At 42.7% G+C, this 23,331-nt stretch overlaps 1 protein-coding gene across 8 annotated transcripts in view; it reads left to right on the top strand.

Annotated features, from left to right (window-relative positions):
• Positions 1-23,331, top strand: part of LOC118383970 (transcription regulator protein BACH2-like) — a 102,770-nt gene that overhangs the window by 53,315 nt on the left and 26,124 nt on the right. For 6 of the 8 annotated variants that reach the window (XR_008140761.1, XR_008140759.1, XR_008140760.1 and 3 more), the window contains exon 2: positions 23,019-23,273. Coding sequence is in view for 5 of the 8 variants with exons in the window: in XM_052523456.1 (XP_052379416.1) it covers positions 23,019-23,273 (255 nt within the window). In the remaining 3 variants the exon portion in view is untranslated. Of the gene's footprint in view, positions 1-500; positions 669-16,841; positions 16,924-23,018; positions 23,274-23,331 lie in introns of all 8 variants that reach the window. The other 2 variants (XM_052523459.1, XM_052523455.1) reach the window with 2 other exon arrangements.

The raw sequence follows: 23,331 nt of genomic DNA, 5'->3' as shown, positions 1-23,331 counted from the left end.
TTGTTTTCGTCATGAGAAATATAGTTACTTCACTAACCGATTCCATGTTTAAGCAATTAAATAAATGAAACAGTTTCCTGTTCTCTACCTCCCAGCAGCCTATTGATATGGTCCCTTTTGATAGAAACTCAATTGTACTCATTTCAACCGACCATTTTCAACCAGCCTCTTTTACAATATACTGTACACTGAGTATACCAAACATTAAGAATGCCTGCTCTTTCCATGACATAGTCTGACCAAGTGAAAGCTATGATCACTTATTGATGTCACTTGTTAAATCCACTTCAATCAGTGTAGATGAAGGGGAGGAGACAGGTTAAAGAAATATTTTGAAGCCTTGAGTCAATTGAGACGTGGATCGTGTATGTGTGCCGTTCAGAGGGTGAATAGGCAAGACAAAATATTTAAGTGCCTTTGAACAGGGTATGGTAGTAGGTGCCAGGCGCAATGGTTTGTGTCAAGAACTGCAATAATTCTGGGTTTCTCACACTCAACAGCTTCCTGTGTGTCTCAAGAATGGTCCACCACCCAAAGGACATCCAGCCAACTTGACACAACTGTGGGAAGCACTGAAGTCAATGTACCAGAAGATCCCTGTGGAACGCTTTCAACACCTTGTAGAGTCCATGCCCCGAAGAAATGAGGCTGTTCTGAGGGTGAAGGGGGTGGGTGCAACTCAGTATTAGGAAAGTGTTCCTAATGTTTGGTATACTCGGAAATATGCTGCATTTCTATAATGGTATAGTCTATAATGGTATAGATACCATTTTATCCAGTCCACCTACCCCACCCGTAACCTATTATCCTGCTGTTCATTTGTCTTGTTTTCCACAAGTATTGCCCCTCACAAGACCTTGTGTGCACTCAGTGTACCCACTCCTCCCTCTTTCCCTCCCTTCCTGGTCTGGAGGTCTTATTAAGATGCATTGTTTTAATCAAGTGGACCCCTTGACTTTTTCCACATTTTGTTGCGTTACAGCCTTATTCTAAAATGAATGAAATTGCTTTTTTTCCTCATCCAATCTACACCCAATGCCCCATAATGACAAAGCAAAAACTGTTTTTTTGAAAAAGGAAATATCACATTTACGTAAGTATTCAGACCCTTTACTCAGTACTTTGTCGAAGCACCTTTGGCAGTGACTACACTCTTGAGTCTTCTTGGGTATGACGCTACAAGTTTGGCACACCTGTATTTGGGGAGTTTCTCCCATTTTTCTCTGCAAATCCGCTCAAGCTCTGTCAGGTTTTAATGGGGAGCGTCGCAGCACAGCTATTTTCAAATCTTTCCAGAAATGTTTGATCGGGTTCAAGTCGGGACTCTGGCTGGGCCATGCAAGTACATTCAGAGACTTGTCCCGAAGCCACTCCTGCGTTGTATTGGCTCTGTGCTTAGGGTCATTGTCCTGTTAGAAGGTGAACATTCGCCCCAGTCTGAGGTCCTGAGCATTATGGAGCAGGTTTTCATCAAGGATCTCTCTGTACTTTGCTCCGTTCATCTTTCCCTCGATCCTGACTAGTCTCCCAGTCCCTGCCTCTGAAAACATCCTCACGGCATGTTGCTGCCACCACCATTCTTCACCGTAGGGATGGTGCCAGGTTTCCTCCAGACATGACACTTGGCTCTTAGGCCAAAGAGTTCAATCTTGGTTTCATCAGACCAGAGAATCTTGTTTCTCATGGTCTGAGAATGAATTAAAAAGTAGGATTATTTTAGATACTTTTGAATAAATTATTCACTTCTTTTTTTTAAAAGTCAAATCGACAATTGGTAACCCAACCCTGATGGGATTAATTGACACATAATCAAGCATTACAATAATTCACTATCGTAATTATTGTCTGAGAGTTCTTTAGTTGCCTTTTGGCAAACTCCAAGCTGCCTGTCATGTGCCTTTTACTGAGGAGTGTCTTCCGTCTGTCCACTCTACCATAATGGCCTGATTGGTGGAGTGCTGCTGAGATGGTCGTTCTTCTGGAAGGTTCTCCCATCTCCACAGAGGAACTCTGGAGCTCTGTCAGAGTGACCATCGGGTTCTTGGTTACCTCCCTGACCAAGGCCCTTCTCCCCCGATTGCTCAGTTTGGCAAGGCGGCCATCTCTAGGAAGAGTCTTGGTGGTTCCAAACTTCTTCCATTTAAGATTAATGGAGGCCAAGAAATGTTTTGGTACCCTTCCCCAGCTCAATTCTGAGTCTCATAGCAAAGGGTCTGAATACATGTAAATGTAAATAAGGTGTTCCTGTTTTTTTTAACAGACTTGCACCATTTCTAAAAACCTGTTTTCCCTTTGACAATATGTGGTATTGTGTGTAGGTTGCTGAGTTTATATTTTAGAATAAGGAGTGTAACATAGTAATTTGCCCAGTGGCTCTGTACTACAGCATCTTAATTTCAGCCAGTTTGGCAAAGTAGGAAAATAATCCTGCAGCATCAGGAAATGTGAATTATTATGTGGATTCTAATTAATGGATATTTTTATAGGGGTTGATACATTTTTTGTTACGTCAAATCAAGTCTGACATTTTGATGTGGAAATTGCAAACTTTAGAATCCTTTTTAAAACATTGAATACACTACAAGTTTTGCTTTTCTTAGCCACAAAAGAGTGATCAAATTAAGATCCTACATCTGTATGGTCATGCAAACAGCCTGATGCTGTGGCTGTTTAAAAACACAGGCAACACTTGAGGGCGGTATGAAGGCTGAAACATGTCCGGATCAAGTTGAAGTTGAGATTTGAGCACCATTGATACTAGACAGCATTTGTCACATACAGTGGGGCAAAAAAGTATTTAGTCAGCCACCAATTGTGCAAGTTCTCCTACTTAAAAAGATGAGGGAGGCCTATATAATTTTCATCATAGGTACACTTCAACTATGACAGACAAAAGGAGAAGACAAAAACCCCAGAAACCACATTGTAGGATTTTTTTATGAATTTATTTGCAAATTATGGTGGAAAATAAGTATCTGGTCACCTACAAACAAACAAGATTTCTGGCTGTCACAGAACTGTAAATTCTTTAAGAGGCTCCTCTGTCCTCCACTCGTTACCCGTATTAATGGCATCTGTTTGAACTTGTTATCAGTATAAAAGACACCTGTCCACAACCTTAAACAGTCACACTCCAAGCTCCACTATGGCCAAGACCAAAGAGCTGTCAAAGGACACCAGAAACAAAATTGTAGACCTGCACCAGGCTGGAAAGACTGAATCTGCAATAGGTAAGCAGCTTGGTTCGAAGAAATCAACTGTGGGCAATTATTAGGAAATGGAAGACAGACAAGACCACTGATAATCTCCCTCGATCTGGGGCTCCACGCAAGATGGACCCTGTGGGGTCAAAATGATCACAAGAACAGTGAGCAAAAATCCCAGAACCACACAGGGGGACCTAGTGAATGACCTGCAGAGAGCTGGGACCAAAGTAACAAAGCCTACCATCAGTAACACACTACGCTGCCAAGGACTCAAATCCTGCAGTGCCAGATGTGTCCCCCTGCTTAAGCCAGTACATGTCCAGGCCCGTCTGAAGTTTGCTAGAGAGCATTCGGATGATCCAGAAGAAGATTGGGAGAATGTCATATGGTCAGATGAAACCAAAATATAACTTTTTGGTAAAAACTCAACTTGTCGTGTTTGGAGGACAAAGAATGCTGAGTTGCATCCAAAGAACACCATACCTACTGTGAAGCATGGGGGTGGAAACATCATGCTTTGGGGCTGTTTCTCTGCAAAGGGACCAGGACGACTGATCCGTGTAAAGGAAAGAATGAATGGGGCCATGTATTGTGAGATTTTGAGTGAAAACCTCCTTTCATTGAAGATGAAACGTGGCTGGGTCTTTCAGCATGACAATTTTCCCAAACACACCGCCCGGGCTATGAAGGAGTGGCTTCGTAAGAAGCATTTCAAGGTCCTGGAGTGGCCTAGCCAGTCTCCAGATCTCAACCCCATAGAAAATCTTTGGAGGGAGTTGAAAGTCAGTGTTGCCCAGCAACAGCCCCAAAACATCACTGCTCTATAGGATATCTGACTGGTGGAATGGGCCAAAATACCAGCAACATTGTGTGAAAACCTTGTGAAGACTTACAGAAAACGTTTGACCTCTGTCATTGCCAACAAAGGGTATATAACAAAGTATTGAGATAAACTTTTATTATTGACCAAATACTTATTTTCCACCACAATTTGCAAATAGAATCATTAAAAATCCTACAATGTGATTTTCTGGGAAAAAAAATTCTCATTTTGTCTGTCACAGTTGAAGTGTACCTATGATGAAAATTACAGGCCTCTCTCATCTTTTTAAGTGAGAGAACTTGCACAATTGGTGGCTGACTAAATAGTTTTTTGCCCCACTGTATAGCAACTATCTGTCCACAGTAAGTGGTAATATCAGATGTCTGATGAAGGCCGGGGATAACCATATCCCACTTTACCAAAATGTGGTGGATGAGACAACCCCCCACCCCCACTAAAACAATACTTCAACCGGTACTCATCTCAAAAAGCAACGGTGAGTGTTGCTCATGTACATAACATTTTCATTGTCTATCGTTGTATCTAAAATCACCTCTGTCGGTGATGGATATGAAGTTACTGTAGTCACACTCATCATCGCCACAGATACAGTCAGTATCTCCTCCCTCAGAATATTTCCACCGTATCTCAAGTCCCTCATCCGTACAACAAGAGTGCATATGGCTTTCTCTTCTCACTTTGAGTCACCAGCAGCGCTGTCTGTCTTAACCCACACTAACCACAGTATGTGTCACATCTTTGCCAACTTCAACCATAACCTTTCAGTCCGTGCCCTCACAGTGTATTTCAGACGCACGTGGGTTGCATTTACGTAGCTACACCTCCTATCTATGACTGAGCACGTCTGGGGTGCCCCAGATTGATTGTTCCGTGTCAGTCCCTCATTAACCTTATCATGGAGTCACCACTGTAAGAGGCCAAATCATGCAGATGTTGCATTTTGAAGAAATACATCATATGACTTGCGTGTACAATGAGTGGGGAGTGAGTGGTCAAATTATTCCATTATTAGTATTATTCGCTTCTTTTATTATGATCTGCATGGCGTTCATTTCAGAACGTCTAGACTAACCTACTCCTCTGCTAATGTTATGGCTTGTCTTTTACATTTATTTAACTAGGCAAGTCAGTTAAGAGTAAATTCGTATTTACAATGACAGCCTAGGAACACTGGGTTAACTGCCTTGTTCAAGGGGCAGAAGGGCAGATTTTTACCTTGTCAGCTCGGGGTTTTCGATCAAGCAACCTTTTGCTTGCTGGCCCGACACTCTAACCACTAGGCTACCTGCCGCCCCGTTCCCATCTCAGTGTGCACATGCAGACTAATTATCCCCACTCACACATTTACGTATCCATACTCTATGTGTTGTGGCCTCACCTTAGTTCCAAAATTAGCTTTCTTACACTCTTGTCAGCGTTGCTGCCAGCGGGTCATCTGACTTGGTATGGGCACTGGCAGTCACTATCTGCCTGTGTAATATGAGCTAGCCCTGCTTGGTCAGGTCCAGGGACACTGGTATGTGTGAATGTGCTTTAACCTCTCACCATAGCCAGGCAGCCACAGTACAACAGTCCTGAACGGGTTTACAGGCAGGCAGTGTATCACTAGAAACCCTTACTGGCACGCTACATGACATCCATTTATGTCACCTGTCCAATTAACCAATAAGCCCCGAGGTATGGTATATGGCTAAAAGCCAGGTACTCCGATGCAACGTGGAGTGCCTGGATACACCCCTTAGCCGTAGTATGTTGGCCATATACCACACACCAACGTAATTAGAGCAGTACAAATAAATGTTTTGTCATACCCGTTATATACGGTCTGATGTAACAAGGCTTTCAGCCAATCAGCATTCAGGGATCGAATCACCCAGTTTATAATTTACCTTATAGTATAGTAGAGGGAGGGATGCTTTGTTTAACACAGGCCTATGAAAAATCTGAACAAAGTCTACTGTTGATAACTATGGTGGATCCTTCTTTTTTTAATCATTCTATTGGCATTAGAGTATTTCAAATCAAATCAAATTTTATTTGTCACATACACATGGTTAGCAGATGTTAATGCGAGTGTAGCGAAATGCTTGTGCTTCTAGTTCCGACAATGCAGTAATAACCAACAAGTAATCTAACTAACAATTCCTACTGTCTTATACACAGTGTAAGGGGATAAAGAATATGTACATAAGGATATATGAATGAGTGATGGTACAGAGCAGCATAGGCAAGATACAGTAGATGGTATCGAGTACAGTATATACATATAAGATGAGTATGTAAACAAAGTGGCATAGTTAAAGTGGCTAGTGATACATGTATTACATAAGGATGCAGTCGATGATATAGAGTACAGTATATACGTATACATATGAGATGAATAATGTAGGGTATGTAAACATTATATAAGGTAGCATTGTTTAAAGTGGCTAGTGATATATTTACATCATTCCCATCAATTCCCATTATTAAAGTGGCTGGAGTTGAGTCAGTGTCAGTGTGTTGGCAGTGGCCACTCAATGTTAGTGGTGGCTGTTTAACATTCTGATGGCCTTGAGATAGAAGCTGTTTTTCAGTCTCTCGGTCCCAGCTTTGATGCACCTGTACTGACCTCGCCTTCTGGATGATAGCGGGGTGAACAGGCAGTGGCTCGGGTGGTTGATGTCCTTGATGATCTTTATGGCCTTCCTGTAACATCGGGTGGTGTAGGTGTCCTGGGGGGCAGGTAGTTTGCCCCCGGTGATGTGTTGTGCAGACCTCACTACCCTCTGGAGAGCCTTACGGTTGAGGGCGGAGCAGTTGCCGTACCAGGCGGTGATACAGCCCGCCAGGATGCTCTCGATTGTGTATCTGTAGAAGTTTGTGAGTGCTTTTGGTGACAAGCCGAATTTCTTCAGCCTCCTGAGGTTGAAGAGGCGCTGCTGCGCCTTCTTCACGATGCTGTCTGTGTGAGTGGACCAATTCAGTTTGTCTGTGATGTGTATGCCGAGGAACTTAAAGCTTGCTACCCTCTCCACTACTGTTCCATTTGTGTAACCATATTTAATTTATTAATCTTTTCATCAATTCGATTTTGAGGACACATTTCGCGGATTTTGAGTTTAAAGAGGAAATGCTGACGGGGGTCAATGTAAAAAAATATGAATGACTGAAATTCTCAGTCACATTTCACTACATTGGTGGAAAGACCAAAACTACAGACTTCATTAATGATTATGTCGTTTTTCAGCTTTTATGAATGAGCGATAGCCTTCACAGCGATATCCTTCCTCTGCAAAAAAGGACCATTCGTATGGTTCTCTTTTATTTTGAGTGTATGATCGTGCTTCCTGCAAGAACAGGGCTTATTGTGGCATGTAATGACAACTGTAAATAACCATAGAAACAGGATTGTCATGTGAAAATGGCGGATCTTTTTCTGTGTCCCAAATGGCACCCTATTGGTCGAGATCGGTGTGGAAGAACTTGACTGGCCTATACAGAGCCCTGACCTCAACCCCATCAAACACTTTTGGGATAAATTGGAACGCCGACTGCGAGCCTAATCGCCCAACATCAGTGCCCAGCCTCACTCATGCTCTTGTGGCTGTATAGAAGCAATTCCCCAAGCCAAAAAAAAAAACGCTTTTGATTTCACCTCATTTTAACATTCTGTCATAAAGAGCACATGTTCATCTTCATAAAAAAACTAATTTTCCCATCTCAAGAGGTCAAATTTTAAAAATGACTATAGTTGGTGCCTGTTAAAGATAGACTGGGTGAAATGAAGTTGCCATGAGCAGCACCGTATCTATGCATTTGCACGGGTTCTCTTCACGCTGTTACAGTGTGGCAGCCTCTGGGCCAATTTAGCAGAGAAGTTGAGCCTCGCGTTTCAATGCTCTTAGTTGTTGCAGAGATTGACCCACTAGGATGTTTACTTTCTGCATCTAAGTGCCAAATAAAGTAATAGGGGTTGACTAACAAGGTTGATGATTTCAGAAGTTAAATCAGCCATAAATCCTTTTTGTGACAGGTGGAATGGAAACTTGTTGTGTGCAACAGGGTGTGGCACAAAAAAAAATGTTATTGTTAAAATATGTTTCGCCTGTCTATCTGTGGGCAACAGGGATGATATGTTATGTTCGACACGTTCAGTTTTCCACCACAAAACACAAAAATTGCCAAAAGGAGTAGAACTAGCTCACCTGCTTTTATACTATGATTTCACTATTAGATGTTCAATGATTCTTTTGAAAAAAATTGTAGTTTCACCATATTATAATGAGAGTACAGTTCAGATAACAGCGTTCACATTAAAATGAAGGACATATGTAAATGAATCACTAATCACATGAAGTAAATGATAATCTTTTAAAAAATGACTTTGTCAAAGCAACAAAATAACTCTGGCTTTACAGTAATGGTGACAACTTAGAGAAATCTTTGGGTCAAGTGGGTTAAAATCTTCCTAGCAGTCACAGAGGGTGCATGGAGGGTCATGTCAAAATGCTGAAATGTGGCACTTTCACAAGTCTTTATTCATATGACAAATCAGATTTATTGAATTCTCCATGTGGTTTATATTAAAGGGCACTTCGTTTAATTTAACAGGCTTTTAAATTGAATATTGGTGCACAATTTCTACTTCAAATATCAAAGGGACGCAAAACGCACTCATTTCCTGGAGTGACCTACATACACATGCACGTTCACATACACACACACACACACACACACACACACACACACACACACACACACACACACACACACACACACACACACACACACACACACACACACACACACACACACACACACACACACACACACACACACACACACTGAACAACACACTCAGCCTTTGAAGGCTTCATGTGGGTGGTTTTGTGTGCCATATTTTTCCTATGGGGAGAGTTTCCATTTGCAAGGTGTTGTTTTATTTTGTTTGTTGTTGAGCCTGTTGAAGGTTTACTTCATTGCCAATTATCACATCAACTTTTCTCATATGGGCTTCTTTCTTTCTCTGTATTCTTGTTTCGTGTAAAGCCCTCTTTCTGGTCTCTCTCCCACCACTACCCCCCCATTCCCTACCCTCCTACCCCTCATCCTCCAGCCAGCACCTTCCATTGGGCCCCATTAATAATGCAGGGGAAACACTCCTCTCCCCCCGGCCTGCCAATCACCCGGCTTAATTAGCACGTGAGAGCATGGTCGCCAAGCGCCCGGCCACCCATTCACCAATCACCACACACCTCTGGCTCTGGTGGCAACGCTCAAAATCTTCATGGTAACCAGATTCATCTGAAATAACCCCAATACTATCTTGATCATCTTTTTGGCAGTTTCAGGCCAAAGTGATGGTGTGAGTGTTTTGCTTGTGTCAGAGTTTTGTGTGGTTGATATCGCTGAGGTGTCCGTGGTTGCATTGTAGCTTCATTAGAAAGGGTTCTGTGATTATTGAACTGATCATAGGAGGAGGAAGGGGTCATTAACCGACGAGACAAAGGAGAGGGAATTTGCTTGAGGTGCAGATTAGGGTAGTTAGTGATTATCCTGTTGCTTTAGTCAATACCAATGTACTCTCCGAGATTAGACACACAAAAGCGTGTACGCCACATTACTTTTCTACCATTTCTAACATGTAAGTAATATCAAGTTGCTAGTTACAATTCAGGTAGAAACAATGTCTGGATACAGTAGATTGTCGTACTCTTCTTGGAGACAGCCATTGCCTTATCTACCTTCCAAATCAACAAAATGTTTGTCACGGACACTGGCCAGCTCAGAAATACAGTAATAGAAACATGTTAAAGTATGGAGGAATCTACTCTACTGTATTAGAAGTTTGGCCACAGCGTTAATATCAAAGTAGACACAGAATGAGATACAACAGTGAATATTATTTACATTTGAGTCCATGCAGAATTATAGCCAAGGTCTATAGATAACTCCGTGTTTCTATCACATTTGCAGTCTGTTACCATATAAGACAGCGTAATGACTCACCCTGCTTTCTGACCTACAATGTGGGAAGGGAAGTCATGATTCATGCAAGCTGCAGCTAATGCAGGCCGGATCCTAAAATACTCTGGTATGCATTCTCACACACTCACATGCACACCCACACACTCACATATGCACAGATGTACTCAGCAACAGTTTGTGAGCCATGAGAAAGTTACCAGAGTGTGGAGAGTAACAGAATGACTGGCCAAGTTGAGAAGGCTTTCTGAGGTAATGCTAGCATGTTTGTCTATATTGTGAGATGCATTCCAGGTACGAGCTACATAACTTGCATTTTGTGTCGGGAAGTGGTGTGAAGAGTTGCTGTGTTATTGTTCTTGGTAAGTCACGTAGTTGTAGTCTTAATAACACTCTTGTCGTAAAGTAGATTCTGCAATTATAGCAATTAAATCACTCCATCCTCATTACAACTTCATATAAATGAGGGACTGCTTCAAAAAAATCTAATTAAACGTTGCTGCTCATGTTGACATACTAATTTGACTAAGGCACTGTGCGGTGGAATTAAAGAGCACTGATTAGATGAAACAAAAATCCCATTAACTTCATCATTAGAATGAATTTGATACTCTTAAAGAGAGGGATTTACTCTGCAGGTAAGATCAGAAGGAAGGCTATACAGTACGATGTATGTTTCATTTCAATCAACAGTAAGTCATGACTCATGAGAGAGCCTGTAATGTGGACCGTCTGGAATAACTTCTCTGCTAGCTCCATGTGTAAGGACCACCCTCTTGTCTCACCTGCTGTAATCTGGCTAACAGTTGTCTTTGATAGTTTAAACAGTGTGTGCTATTGTACTTTTTACTAATTGTTTTCTTTGATTTTAATTGTAGATTGTACAGAACTCTTAAGGGCCGGTTTCCCGGACACAGATTAAGCCTAGTCCCGGACAAAAAAAAATGGACTAGGCTTAACTTTGACACACAGGTGTAATCATTCGAGTGGTACGCTCAAAATGGTGTGATTTGAATGCTTATTTAAAGGGCCTACCGGGTGGCTCAGTGGTCTAAGGCACTGCATCGCAGTGCTAGCTTTGCCACCAGAGATTCTGGGTTCGAGTCCAGGCTCTATTGCAGCTGGCCGCGACTGGGGGGCCTATGGGGCAGCAAACAATTGGTCCAGCATCGTCTGGGTTCGGGACGGTTTGGCCGGCAGGAATATCCTTGTCTCATCACGCACTAGTGACTCCTGTGGCGGGCTGGGCGCAGTGCACGCTGACTTTTTGTTTCCTCCGACACATTGGTGCGGCTGGCTTCCGGGTTGGATGGGTATTGTGTCAAGAAGCAGTGCGGCTTGGTTGGGTTGTGTTTCGGAGGACGCATAGCTCTCGACCTTTGCCTCTCCCGAGTCTGTATGGGAGTTGCAGCAATGAGACAAGACTGTAACTACTACCAATTGGGGAGAAAAAAGGTGTACATTTTATTTTTTATTAAAAAAATAATGGTTATTTAGAACGTCCAGTTTCGATTGATGTCAGCATTTGAGCTGGCTACCCTGTTTTTTCACAGAAACTTGTTTCACAAACACAGTCCTTACAATGTTATATCCTGAATGTGACTGAATGTTTATTTTTGGATGCAATGTTCAGACATTCACAGAAGTAGCGTTAGCATAACACATTCATCCAAACCAGAAAATGTAGGCTACATTAGTCCTAGCGCTGAGGAAAGATTGACGTAACACAAGCGGTCAACTCTCAGCTGACAGAAACCATAATATCAATAAGATAATAGCTAATAGCTATTTACAAGTCATCACATCACAGGTGAGCTCACCATTGATTTAAATAATTGAGTAAGAAACGTTATAAAAATGTTAAGTAATCCAACGATGGGTAGTTTGTGCGGTCCGCCATGTTTTGTTGTTGTTGAGGCAACCAAAGATAAGAAGATGAGACCAAATGAGTTTGATCTTTTTGCAATATGCATGTTGAACAGGGTGTGTCGTCTACCATCATTCACTTCCCTTCATTCACTTCCGGGAGTTTACTTGAAAGAGGAGTGAACCATCCCACCTCATTTTGTTATAACATCTTTTGTCTGATAGACTTTACGTGACACCCAGAATGCATTGTATCATGTCAACAAACATGGCACCACACATAGCTGGCAAATAGCTTAGCATTAGCTCATCATAATCAGTACAACCTTCATAAAAGTATTTTACACACATCATATGTGTCCACTAAAATCTATGCAAGAATTGGTGTCACCAGTACTTGAAAACAGGAATAAGACTGTAAATAGATTATACTCCATACACACATACGGTATGCTCCACTAGAAATGACAACAAGATATACAGAAAATAAGGCACGTACTTTGATAGGAACACACACACGTCCAAAGTTATTATTTGTAAGGAAAACAACAATGAAGGCAATTCGAGCTCCAGCCAGAAAATGTGCCAGGGGGGAAAAGTTTGTGCAAGACTGCACAAATGTCTGCATACTTGATGTGCAGAAACACTGGGGAAGTGATTGGCCTCTACTCGAAGAGAGATGTTTGTCCTGCTCAGTAAAGCCTTAAACATTAATTGTTCGCAACAGTAAAATGGGCTCCTTCTATGTGAATTAATGAGAAGGAACACGCCTCAATTCAAAATGTTGTTAGAAAATAAAACTTGAAACTAATTTGAAATTGACAAATTTAAGCATAGCCTATAAAGGGCAGCACGTGTTAACTTTCTTTTTGTGTAGAAATCACATTTTGGAACAGTGAGTGCATTCTGAAATTACGCGCATAAAAAGAAACTCACATGTGAAAAGGTTCATCTGTGTGCCCGGGAAACCACCCCTTCATGTTATTACTGTGCAAGTCTCCCAGTGCTCCGGCAGGTGTGCAAAATCAGATGTGCTCTCTCCTCCCTTCTTCCTTCCCTCTCCTTCCTCCTCTCCTCCCTCACTTTTCTCTCCTCCCGCCTTCACAATCACCAGACACAGAGCTGATCCCATTCATCAATGTCAGCAGGCAGGAGCTCCAGGGTTTGGTCTGCAAAACTGCAGAGAATCACCTTAGGGAGTCATAGACCCAGAGGCTCTATTCCAATAGACTGACCCGAACCAGGTCTGAGTAACATTGCATACCACACCTGGGATCATATTATCCACTCATTTCAGACTCTAACCATTGTAAAGCAATGTTCCATTTTTCAATGATGAACATGCCACATGCACAGTGTCTTATAAAATTCCTTAAATTAGTATTTCAAGTCTCTGGCAACCTATGGTCGAAAATGTATGATATGCTGTTTTTAGCTCTGGCTCGGGATCAAAGTGTAGGGAGGCAATATTTATCTCTAGTTTGGTGAAAAGGTTCTGGGTCCGTTTGTTGATTGAGTTGGGCTTTAATGAACTCCTGGCATAGCCTGACTCATCACTGTGTCTTTGGCCCACCTCTTTGCATTGAACCCTGAGGTCTCTCTTTCCTGCTTATGGTCTGTCTGCCACATCTGTAACCCCTCTCTGTGGCCTGAGCAGACCCATAGTTCAATGCAGATGCACTATCCACTGTGCTCTCATAGCCACGTGTTCATGTAGAGACCTCTATTACTGAACGCGTCATAGATTCAGCATGAACTTGCTTGCGTAAATGGTAATCCATCATTTTATGAGTTAAAAATGAGATCAGAAGTGACAGAAAAGTAACCATGCAGTATGACCAGGCTAAACCAAAATGGTTCCACGTTAAATAGGTTCAACGAGGTCAGTTCAGTTGAGTCACATTGTTTACAGATCAACTGTATTCCATAGAAGAGCTCAGTCAGCGCCGTCAGCACGTCGAATGTCTGTGTCCTGTATGCATGGTCTCCGGTTCAATATGAGAATCCATTGAACCGATGGAAGCCAGATTGATCCATATCTTGGCCTCTGAGAGTAACAGCTTTTCTCAGCCACTGACGTCACTGTCTTATCTGTCTGTGGTTACACACTCAGCTGGAAACCCCCGTTGAGAAGAGATCCTTTCTTTCACTCTCGTTTCTTACATTTTTCTCCCTCAGGCAAGAGAATCATTCTCTCTCTTTGCATGATACATTTCTTTAACATTTTAGTCATTGATTTAAAAGACACTCTCATCCAGAGCGACTTACATTAAGTAGCGAGTGCCTACATTTTCGTACTTTTTCATACTGATGATCTGCCGTAGTACTTAAATGTACATTTTGTCATAAGAAAAACGTGTTTACGATAACATATGTTACATTGCCAGCCTCTGTCATTAACCAGTCATTAAGGTTACTCCTTAGCCCAATAAATAGAATCGGTCCTTGAATGGTGCCTTGAGGAACACCAGACACTGATAAAGCCCAGTGGTACATACCAGAGAGACATCTAAGGTCACTTAAAGGCAGCGCTTCTGAGTCCATTCTCATTACAATTCTTCATTAGCCCTCTGATAGTGATCTCTGTTTCAATCAATTCCTATTCTCAAACATCCTCACTCTGCATATTCTATAATGAAACATTAACATGTTTCCATCACTGTAGTTTGGCTAGGAATGAACTGCCACCTTCGGTGTGATATCACAGATTTTTGCTGAATATCAATGAGACCTACAGCATGTGCTCACTTCAACTTGTCTGTTATTTATATATTTTTGTATGATTTATTTATATGCAGAATTAGGGAGAAACATCTCCACAAATTCTGTCACCACCTTAACAGTGCTCTGCCCAGCCCTCTCAGGTGTCTGACTGTCTGCGCCTCTCAATGATTCGGTTTCATGAATCTACTACAATTCATTTACCTAAAGCCCCAGACCAAATCCCTCTAACAGGCTGAGGAAATAATTACCTTGATGGCAAGGAGAACATGTACTACATGGATTCCTGCATCACTGTTGTAATATCAATACATGACTTCACGATTTAATAGTTGAACAACTACCCATGAGGCCCTCCAGGTGGTTTAATAAGCAGAATTCTGTCATTTCCTGCGGGAGAGAGAGAAATCTAGCTGCATGAAGAGAACCATGCAGGAGCCTGAGAGCATTGAGTTGAGGAAATTGCCACTTAGGTATAATGGAATAGTCATCTGGGTTGACCTTCATGTTGCAGTGAGTGGAGGGATCTGATCCCTCATTTTAGAGAAATTGCAAAGATGAATGTATGCATTTATAGGAACATACAGCAGGCACTGGGAGGAACACGTATATCTGTCTGTCTGTCTCTCTCTCTCTCTCTCTCTCTCTCTCTCTCTTTCTCTCTCTGTCTGTCTCTCTGTCTCGTCTCTGTCTGTTAATATTGGAGCACTATTGAAACATATCAACCCTTCACAATAAAGTGACTGCCTTTAAAAACCAACAAATCCCTTTGAAAACTGTAGCCTCAATTCGATTCAGAAACCACTATGCCAGTGTCAAATTGTAAATAGGATCATTTGGGTCAGGAAGTCAGTCTTGTCTAAAACGGAGTTTGGAGCATCCGTGCGTCATAACGGGTAATTGAAGGTTGGTTTTTGACTTGACTATGTCCATTTGCCCACTAACATGCATTGGTAACAGCTGTGATTGCTCTCTATCCAACAGCATAGGCAGTGATACAGACCTGCCCAGCAGCTCCGACTTTGTTTCCATAAGACAACACGTCGCTAATTATTTTACTTGACAAATACTGCACCAAACACCTTTGTTAGATGTAAAAATTGTCGGTTTACTTATTTGATTATAATTTCTTGAAAGATAAATCACATCCAGTCTGAACTGTGCGATGTAGTAGGGAGTTTTAGTTTGCAACAGGCCAATATTATACATAGTTGAGCGCATAAAATGTGGTAATTAACGACAAGGACCATAATCCATTGCGCATCTACTTGTCCAGTGTGTGTTTATTTTATACCTGCTACAGAAGAGACAAAAGAATGCTCGATTGTGAGGTTATATAGAGAGCAGCTGTTGCTTAGTGAGGGAGCTCTACCTGAAAATACATGATCTAACTGATTGATAGTCAGTATTCAGCAGTCCTAAAAATATGCCTTATTTACTTTTAAGAACTACTAATAGTGATTTTGTCAGACGGCACAGGCAGCAGCTCTATAGAGATGAGACGATGACTTGGAATTAAATAATAAAGTCATCAAGTAAAACACATGTAATATACACAACAAATGAAATATTTTATTAAAGTCAAATAATGTGAATAAATGATGGTTAATAAGTGATCAGCAGTAATGGGCAGTCACTACCATCATGGGACTTTATTTTATTCTGTGTTACAGCATTCAACCCACATAATGGATAGTTTTTTAAAAATGATTTAAATCGAAAAAAAAACGTGATTTCATTTTTTTTTTTTTTTATAGAACCGACCTAATCGCTCAGCACTTAGACACAAGAAAACACACGTGCCAATCGACGTGTTCAGTGGCTCTTTAAAGCCATGTTTGACATCCACTGGGCTATACCTCTACAAGCCTATTTGTTATTGCAAGCTACTTCATTTGGATTCTGTCATTAAAGCCATGCTCATCCTCAAGAGTAATTACAGGCATCTGTCCTAATGGTACACAGTAACACAGTGTTCTCTCCTGTTCCTCGTAGCCTTGCTACTATCCTGCTTAGGAGACTTGGGCCTTCGTCCCAAATGGAACCGTATTCCCTTAGACCAGAGCCCGATGGGCCTTAGTCATAAGTGGTGCACTATAAAGGGATGAGGGTGCCATTTGGAACGCAGCCCTAGTATTGCAGCGGCAGACAGGGCTTGTTTTACGACCAGCAAATGCAATCATAGAGAGTGATTCTGATTTTTTGAATGGGAACTATGATATTTGTTTGTTTTCAAGGGCAGAAACTTTGGTAAGACTGGCCAAGCTGCTCCCATGATGAAGAAACTCATTTAACTCATGTTCTTAACTACAGCAGCAGGTACAGCACATCAACTTGTTTGTTTTATACTGTAAGCATAGGCCTATATGCTTTCAAAGAACGATAAGGTATGCAAATATAAAGATTTGTCATTGGGGTGTCGGCACTCAGCACAGTAGTTCTATTGTTTGTTGAAGAAATACTCGTTTCAGTTTTGGAATGGGTAGGGAATAACAAGACAAGTTATTCAGATGAGAGTTGAGACTAGCAAAGAGACCCCAGTTTAAATTCATTCCTAATTGCTCTCTTTCTCCCCTATATCTCTCACATCTCTCACATATACTGTAAAGGGAGATACCTAGTCAGTGTCTCTGAAGCAGAGAGGTGCAGGGGGCTGCCTTAATCGACATCCTCATCTTCGGCGCTCGAGGAACAGTGGGTTAACTGCCTTGCTCAGGGGCAGAATGACAGATTTGAACCTTGTCATTTCAGGGATTCGATCCAGCAACCTTTCGGTTACTGGCCCAACGCTCCTACCCGCCAGGCTATCCGCAGTACATACACACATTGTTATTGTAGACAGGACATGTTAAATGACTCAGGTTTTTAAGAAATGTGCTCATATTACTCACTTACGTCATCTTAATAGCGGCAGCAACAGCATGCTCATTACCTGCATGTTGTGCACAGGGCCTCCGGAGGACAACCCTCTGACATCACGGTCGTCTATGTTTAATTGTAATGAATAACATTATAGCCTTGCCTTGGGAAAATAGATGAATTCCAGATCCATTTCATGTTGAACAGGTCTGTATGGCCTGTACAGTGGCGTCATTGCTTATAGCCTATATAATGCCTCTTGAAGGTGAATTTATACTAGTGGAAAAAACAGGATTTGTCATTAGAGACCCGTGATTAATGCCAAGTGGATCTTGAACGTAATGAGCCATTGATTCTGATTCTGTGTCAGCGCCAATGAAGGAAATGACTCACTGCACACTAGACTGGCATTTCCTACCAATCAAAGGAGCTCAGTGAGGCATCTTATATAAGACAGCAAGGAGACTTCAAATGATATCTTTCCTAAGCACAGGAGACTGGGTTTTGTTGTTTCCTGAAAATGCAACTGCTCGGTTTTCAACTTGATTCTCCTCTAAAGGGAAGATGGTGTAGTGAACGATGTCAAAACAGTCTAACCTTGTCCTTTGTGTTGTCCGTTAAGACACCTCACATCCTCCTCCAATCCGTGGAAATGGCTGGAGAGAAATAGAGGCATGTAGGTCTGAAGAGGAGTGCGCTGTAATGGCATCCAGGGTGTATGTGTGGGGGAGGGGGGTTTGGTCGCCATTAGAGGGGATGATGCCCTGCTTCTGGTATGAGTCAGGTGACCTCGCTCTTGTCATGAGTGTGGCGCTCTCAGCTTTGTTTCGTGCTCAGAGAGAGAGAGAGAGAGAGAGAGAGAGCGAGCAAGCCCGGGGGCTGTTGGTGTGGAGCCCTCCCCATGTCCCCCTCCTCTCCCTCCTGTCAGTCCCCTCTCTGCATATGGCTCCTCAGAGACACAGAGAGAGAGGAGACATCACAGAGCCCATCATGATGCTGTCATCGCCCCCTCTCCTTCAGAGCCCCCTAAGCTGGAACACATCTTACTGCCATGTCGTAGGTGTATGAAACCATCCACTGTTTTGTCATACACAAGAAAAAATGTTTGCTGTAAGTAGCTCCTTTGTGTACTGTACTGTATGCACATACTGCTCTGTAGTAGCACATACTATACCGTAGTAGCACATACTGTACTGTAGTAGCACATGCTGCTCTGTAGTAGCACATACTATACCGTAGTAGCACATACTGTACTGTAGTAGCACATACTATACCGTAGTAGCACATACTGCTCTGTAGTAGCACATACTATACCGTAGTAGCACATACTGTACTGTAGTAGCACATACTGCTCTGTAGTAGCACATACTATACCGTAGTAGCACATACTGTACTGTAGTAGCACATGCTGCTCTGTAGTAGCACATACTATACCGTAGTAGCACATACTGTACTGTAGTAGCACATACTGTACTGTAGTAGCACATGCTGCTCTGTAGTAGCACATACTATACCGTAGTAGCACATACTGTACTGTAGTAGCACATACTATACCGTAGTAGCACATACTGCTCTGTAGTAGCACATACTATACCGTAGTAGCACATACTGTACTGTAGTAGCACATACTATACTGTAGTAGCACATGCTGCTCTGTAGTAGCACATACTATACCGTAGTAGCACATACTGTACTGTAGTAGCACATGCTGCTCTGTAGTAGCACATACTATACCGTAGTAGCACATACTGTACTGTAGTAGCACATGCTGCTCTGTAGTAGCACATACTATACCGTAGTAGCACATACTGTACTGTAGTAGCACATACTATACTGTAGTAGCACATACTGTACTGTATGCACATGCTGCACTGTAGTAGCACATACTATACCATAGTAGCACATACTGTACTGTAGTAGCACATACTATACTGTAGTAGCACATACTGTACTGTAGTAGCACATACTGTGTTGTAGTAGAACATACTATACTGTAGTAGCACATACTATACTGCAGTAGTACATACTTTACTGTAGTAGCACATACTATACTGTAGTAGCACATACTGTACTGTTGTAGCACATACTATGCTGTAGTAACACATATTGTACTGTAGTAACATATATTGTATTGAAGTAATACATACTGTACTGTAGTAATACATACTGTTCTGTAGTAGCACATTGCATTGAATTCAAATAGGCTGTGTGCAGGTGTGTGTGCGTGCTTGTGTACATACATACGTGCGTACGTACATTGTGTATGTGTATGTGTGTATATGTATGCGTGTATCTACATTGTAGTTCAAAATTATTGACACCCTTGTTAAAGATTAGCAATAACAAAATACATAATTCAAATACTGAGCTTTATTGTATGCAAAAAATTGTCTATTATTTTATACTAGTACAATTGCTCAGAGAAAGAGGTTATTTTTTACATGTTTTTTTTTCTCATAAAGGTAGAGGTTAAAATTATTAACACCTAAAGATTCATATAAATAAACTAGTCAACATTTTAGTATTTGGTCCCATATTCCTAGCACACAATGACTACATCAAGGTTGTGACTTGTTGGATGCATTTGTAGTTTGTTTTGGCGGTGTTTCGGAATACGTTTTGCCCAATAGGAACTGAAGAATAAATGATGTATTGTGTCGTTTTGGAGTTATTGTAAATCAGAAAAGAAGATGTTTCTGAACACTTACATTCATGTGGATGCTACCATGATTATGGCAATCATGAATTAATCGGGGTCAAAGATCATTCCCCCAAGACGTGCCAACCTCTCACCATTACCAATAACATGGGAGGTTAGAATGTCTTGGAGGTATGATCTTTGACCCTCTGTAACTTTCTCACTCAGAATTATTATACTATTGCTCGTCTTTATCAAGGATGTCAATCATTCCAGACCCCACTGCATGTACAGAATATGTAACGTTTCAACCGTGATGTGTGAAGTGTAGAGCCGAGAACTGACTCCTCTCCAGCCTCATTAGTGTTAATCAGTGCCACTCAGATCTGTGTTAGTGCTTCGGGAGAAGGAGTTGTGGTAAAAGCCCCTGGAGTCAGCTCTGTTGACGGGTGTCGGGAAACTCACCGCCACGCTTAGTTAGCTGCTTCGGTTAGCTGCGTCGGTTAGCTGCGTCGGTTAGCGAAGAGAGCTACAGTTGAAAATAAATAAAAAATACTTGAAAAAAGAAAAAGAGCTTTTGCATCCCTCAGCAATTCGAATCAGAACGCGACCATAGCCAGCTATTTTGTGGTGCGTGTGTGTGTGTGTGTATATATCCCTTGTATTTTCCTTTCCCCACTGCGAAACAGACAGTCTGAAATGGAAGCAAGGCGAATGCACATTCCAGGGTTAGAAATAGCATGTTTGAGTTGTTATGAACCTTGCAACCACATCTGGAGACATTATTCTTGGAAGACAGGTCATCATCCTGCCAAGCCAACTGAGAAATGTTTGGTGGGGGAAAAAAAGAAAAAAAAGAAACAATAATTAGGGCTGGCCACTCAGACAACCACTGTAAATGTCTGGACAGGGGATCCCCGCATGGAAAACATATGATATCCTAGCCTGGAATGATGTCTGGTGTAGTAACAGTTTGTTTTTATACCTGGAGAGGTAACAGCCAGTACTCTATCCCCTCAGGTAGTTGATGACTACATGGTGTGGACTGTAGAAGAACCTGGACATGCGTGGCATTTCACTACCCTTGCGGTGCAGCAGAGTAGCTTTTTCCTCCGTCTGAGATCCAGAGTGTCCACAGCACACCCGGGTCCACGTCCATTTGCGAGGCAGGATTCCCATTTTCAACAGAGACATTTCCATTTGCCAGGGGAGAAGTCTCCATTCTCACCAGTAATGTCGTCGTCGTCGTCCCCCCCCTATGGCGAGGCGGTGTCTTGGAGTCGTGTTACCGATATTATATTTGCCTGTCTGAGTGAGAGCCAAGACTCTTTCAAATGTGGCACGGTGTCAGAAGGTTAAGGAATGCACGGTCTGGCCGGTCACAAGGGACTCAATTTAATGTGACTGATCGCTACATGTACACAAAGTGGTCTGTCTTCCACGTGAACAACCAGGAATGAAGTAGGGGTTGTCAGGTAAGCAAACTCAGGGGTTGAAAGAGTGATATGACTTCTCTGCGGGAAGATAGTTTCATGCCTATCAATCACCAGGGGGTGAGCAGAGGGGAACGTCAGGCTGGCACTGACTTCACGCAAATGCGCAGCCGGTTCCCAGTGCAGGACTTCTTAGGATGATGATGTGTTTTGAAAGAACTATATAGTCACGCAGTAGTTCTGATTTAGTCATGTTTTAGCTTTATGTTAGTGGCCAGCGCTGCGGAAGTGAAGAGTCATTATGTGATGGAAAACAGCCTGGCAGGCACTATCTGTGTTCATCGCTTGGTTTCTATAGTGATTTCAAATGGTTTCAGTTGATCATTTACATTGTTCTTCGGTCATTTCCTATTTCATAGTCACTGGAGACGGAACGTTCGTCCAAATGTGCCGTTGTTTGAGTGCAAAAAAGATCCCCTTTTGCAGATTCTCACCGCACTGTGTATGTGGACAACTGAAAACATTGAAACGCATTTGAATAGCTTGACCGTATGCATTTCTTCCCTGCCAAATCTCAGCCTTCTGATGGCTTAAAGCAACAGGAACAACTGCATTCCCTCACACAGTTTACACAGCGGTGGTGAGGAGGCTGGAGTTGTGTTTGTGTAGCGGGTGTTCGCTCCTCTCCCTGTCGAGACTCGTGTTACTCTGTGCCGAGTGTGTTCGAGTGCCACTCATCGTCGCGATCCCTCCCAACCTGGATAGATTACCAGCATGTGGCCTTTTCTTCTTACTGCCTGTGTGAAAGGACGACACCCTTGAGACTAAGCCTTCTGTTGTGCTATGTCAGTGTCTGTGTGCAGTGAGGTATGCAAGCCGTTTTTCTGTTTGCGCTGTGGCGTGCGTGCGTGTGTTTGCTTGGGAGTATGGTCAGGATTGGGTTGTGTGTGGGGTTGTCTACAGGAGTCTACGTGGAGGTGTGTGTGTGTGGACGGGGGAGGATTGTATTATTGCCTGTGTGTTTGCATGCACGGGTGTATATGAGTGGGAATGTGTTAAGTGCCTTTGACTCGAGTGTGTGTGTGTGTGTGTGTGTGTGTGTGTGTGTGTGTGTGTGTGTGTGTGTGTGTGTGTGTGTGTGTGTGTGTGTGTGTGTGTGTGTGTGTGTGTGTGTGTGTGTGTGCGTGCGTGCGTGCGCGCGCGTGTGCGTGTGCGTGTGTGTGTGTGTGTTGATGCTAGACCAGGGAAGGGGGAAGCGAGAGGGTAGAGCTGAATGCTGAGCTAAGCGGAGTCGGTTTAATCTCGTCACGGTGCATGTGTTGAATCATGGGGTTGACTGTGTTTGGGGCTGGTGGGGTGGGATGAGGCTGTGCAAGGAGAGGGCCACTGATGTCAGCCCTGCAGTATGCGCCCGCTCACCCACAGGGCCCGCCGCATTATGCTGAAAGCTGACCCCCCCCCCCCTGTTGTGCTTCTATTTCCAGGGCGTGAGCGGAATGTCCGTGGATGAGAAGCCTGAAGCCCCCATGTACGTGTATGAGTCGACGGTTCATTGTACCAATATCCTCCTGTGCCTGAACGACCAGCGGAAGCAGGATATCCTGTGCGATGTGACTGTCCTGGTGGAGGGCAAGGAGTTCCGCGGCCACAGGGCCGTGCTGGCCGCCTGCTCAGAGTACTTCTCGCAGGCGCTGGTTCGACAGGCCGAGAATGGCTTGTTCCTCAGTCTACCTGGAGAGGTACGTATCTACTGTATAAAAACCCTGTGCGTTCAGAAGAACCTCTTCGTTTCCACAC

Source organism: Oncorhynchus keta, chromosome 8, assembly GCF_023373465.1.
Source record: "Oncorhynchus keta strain PuntledgeMale-10-30-2019 chromosome 8, Oket_V2, whole genome shotgun sequence".
Taxonomy (NCBI): Eukaryota; Metazoa; Chordata; class Actinopteri; order Salmoniformes; family Salmonidae; genus Oncorhynchus; species Oncorhynchus keta.
The sequence above is the reverse complement of the archived record's forward strand: the minus strand, read 5'-3'. Positions and strand labels throughout refer to the sequence as shown.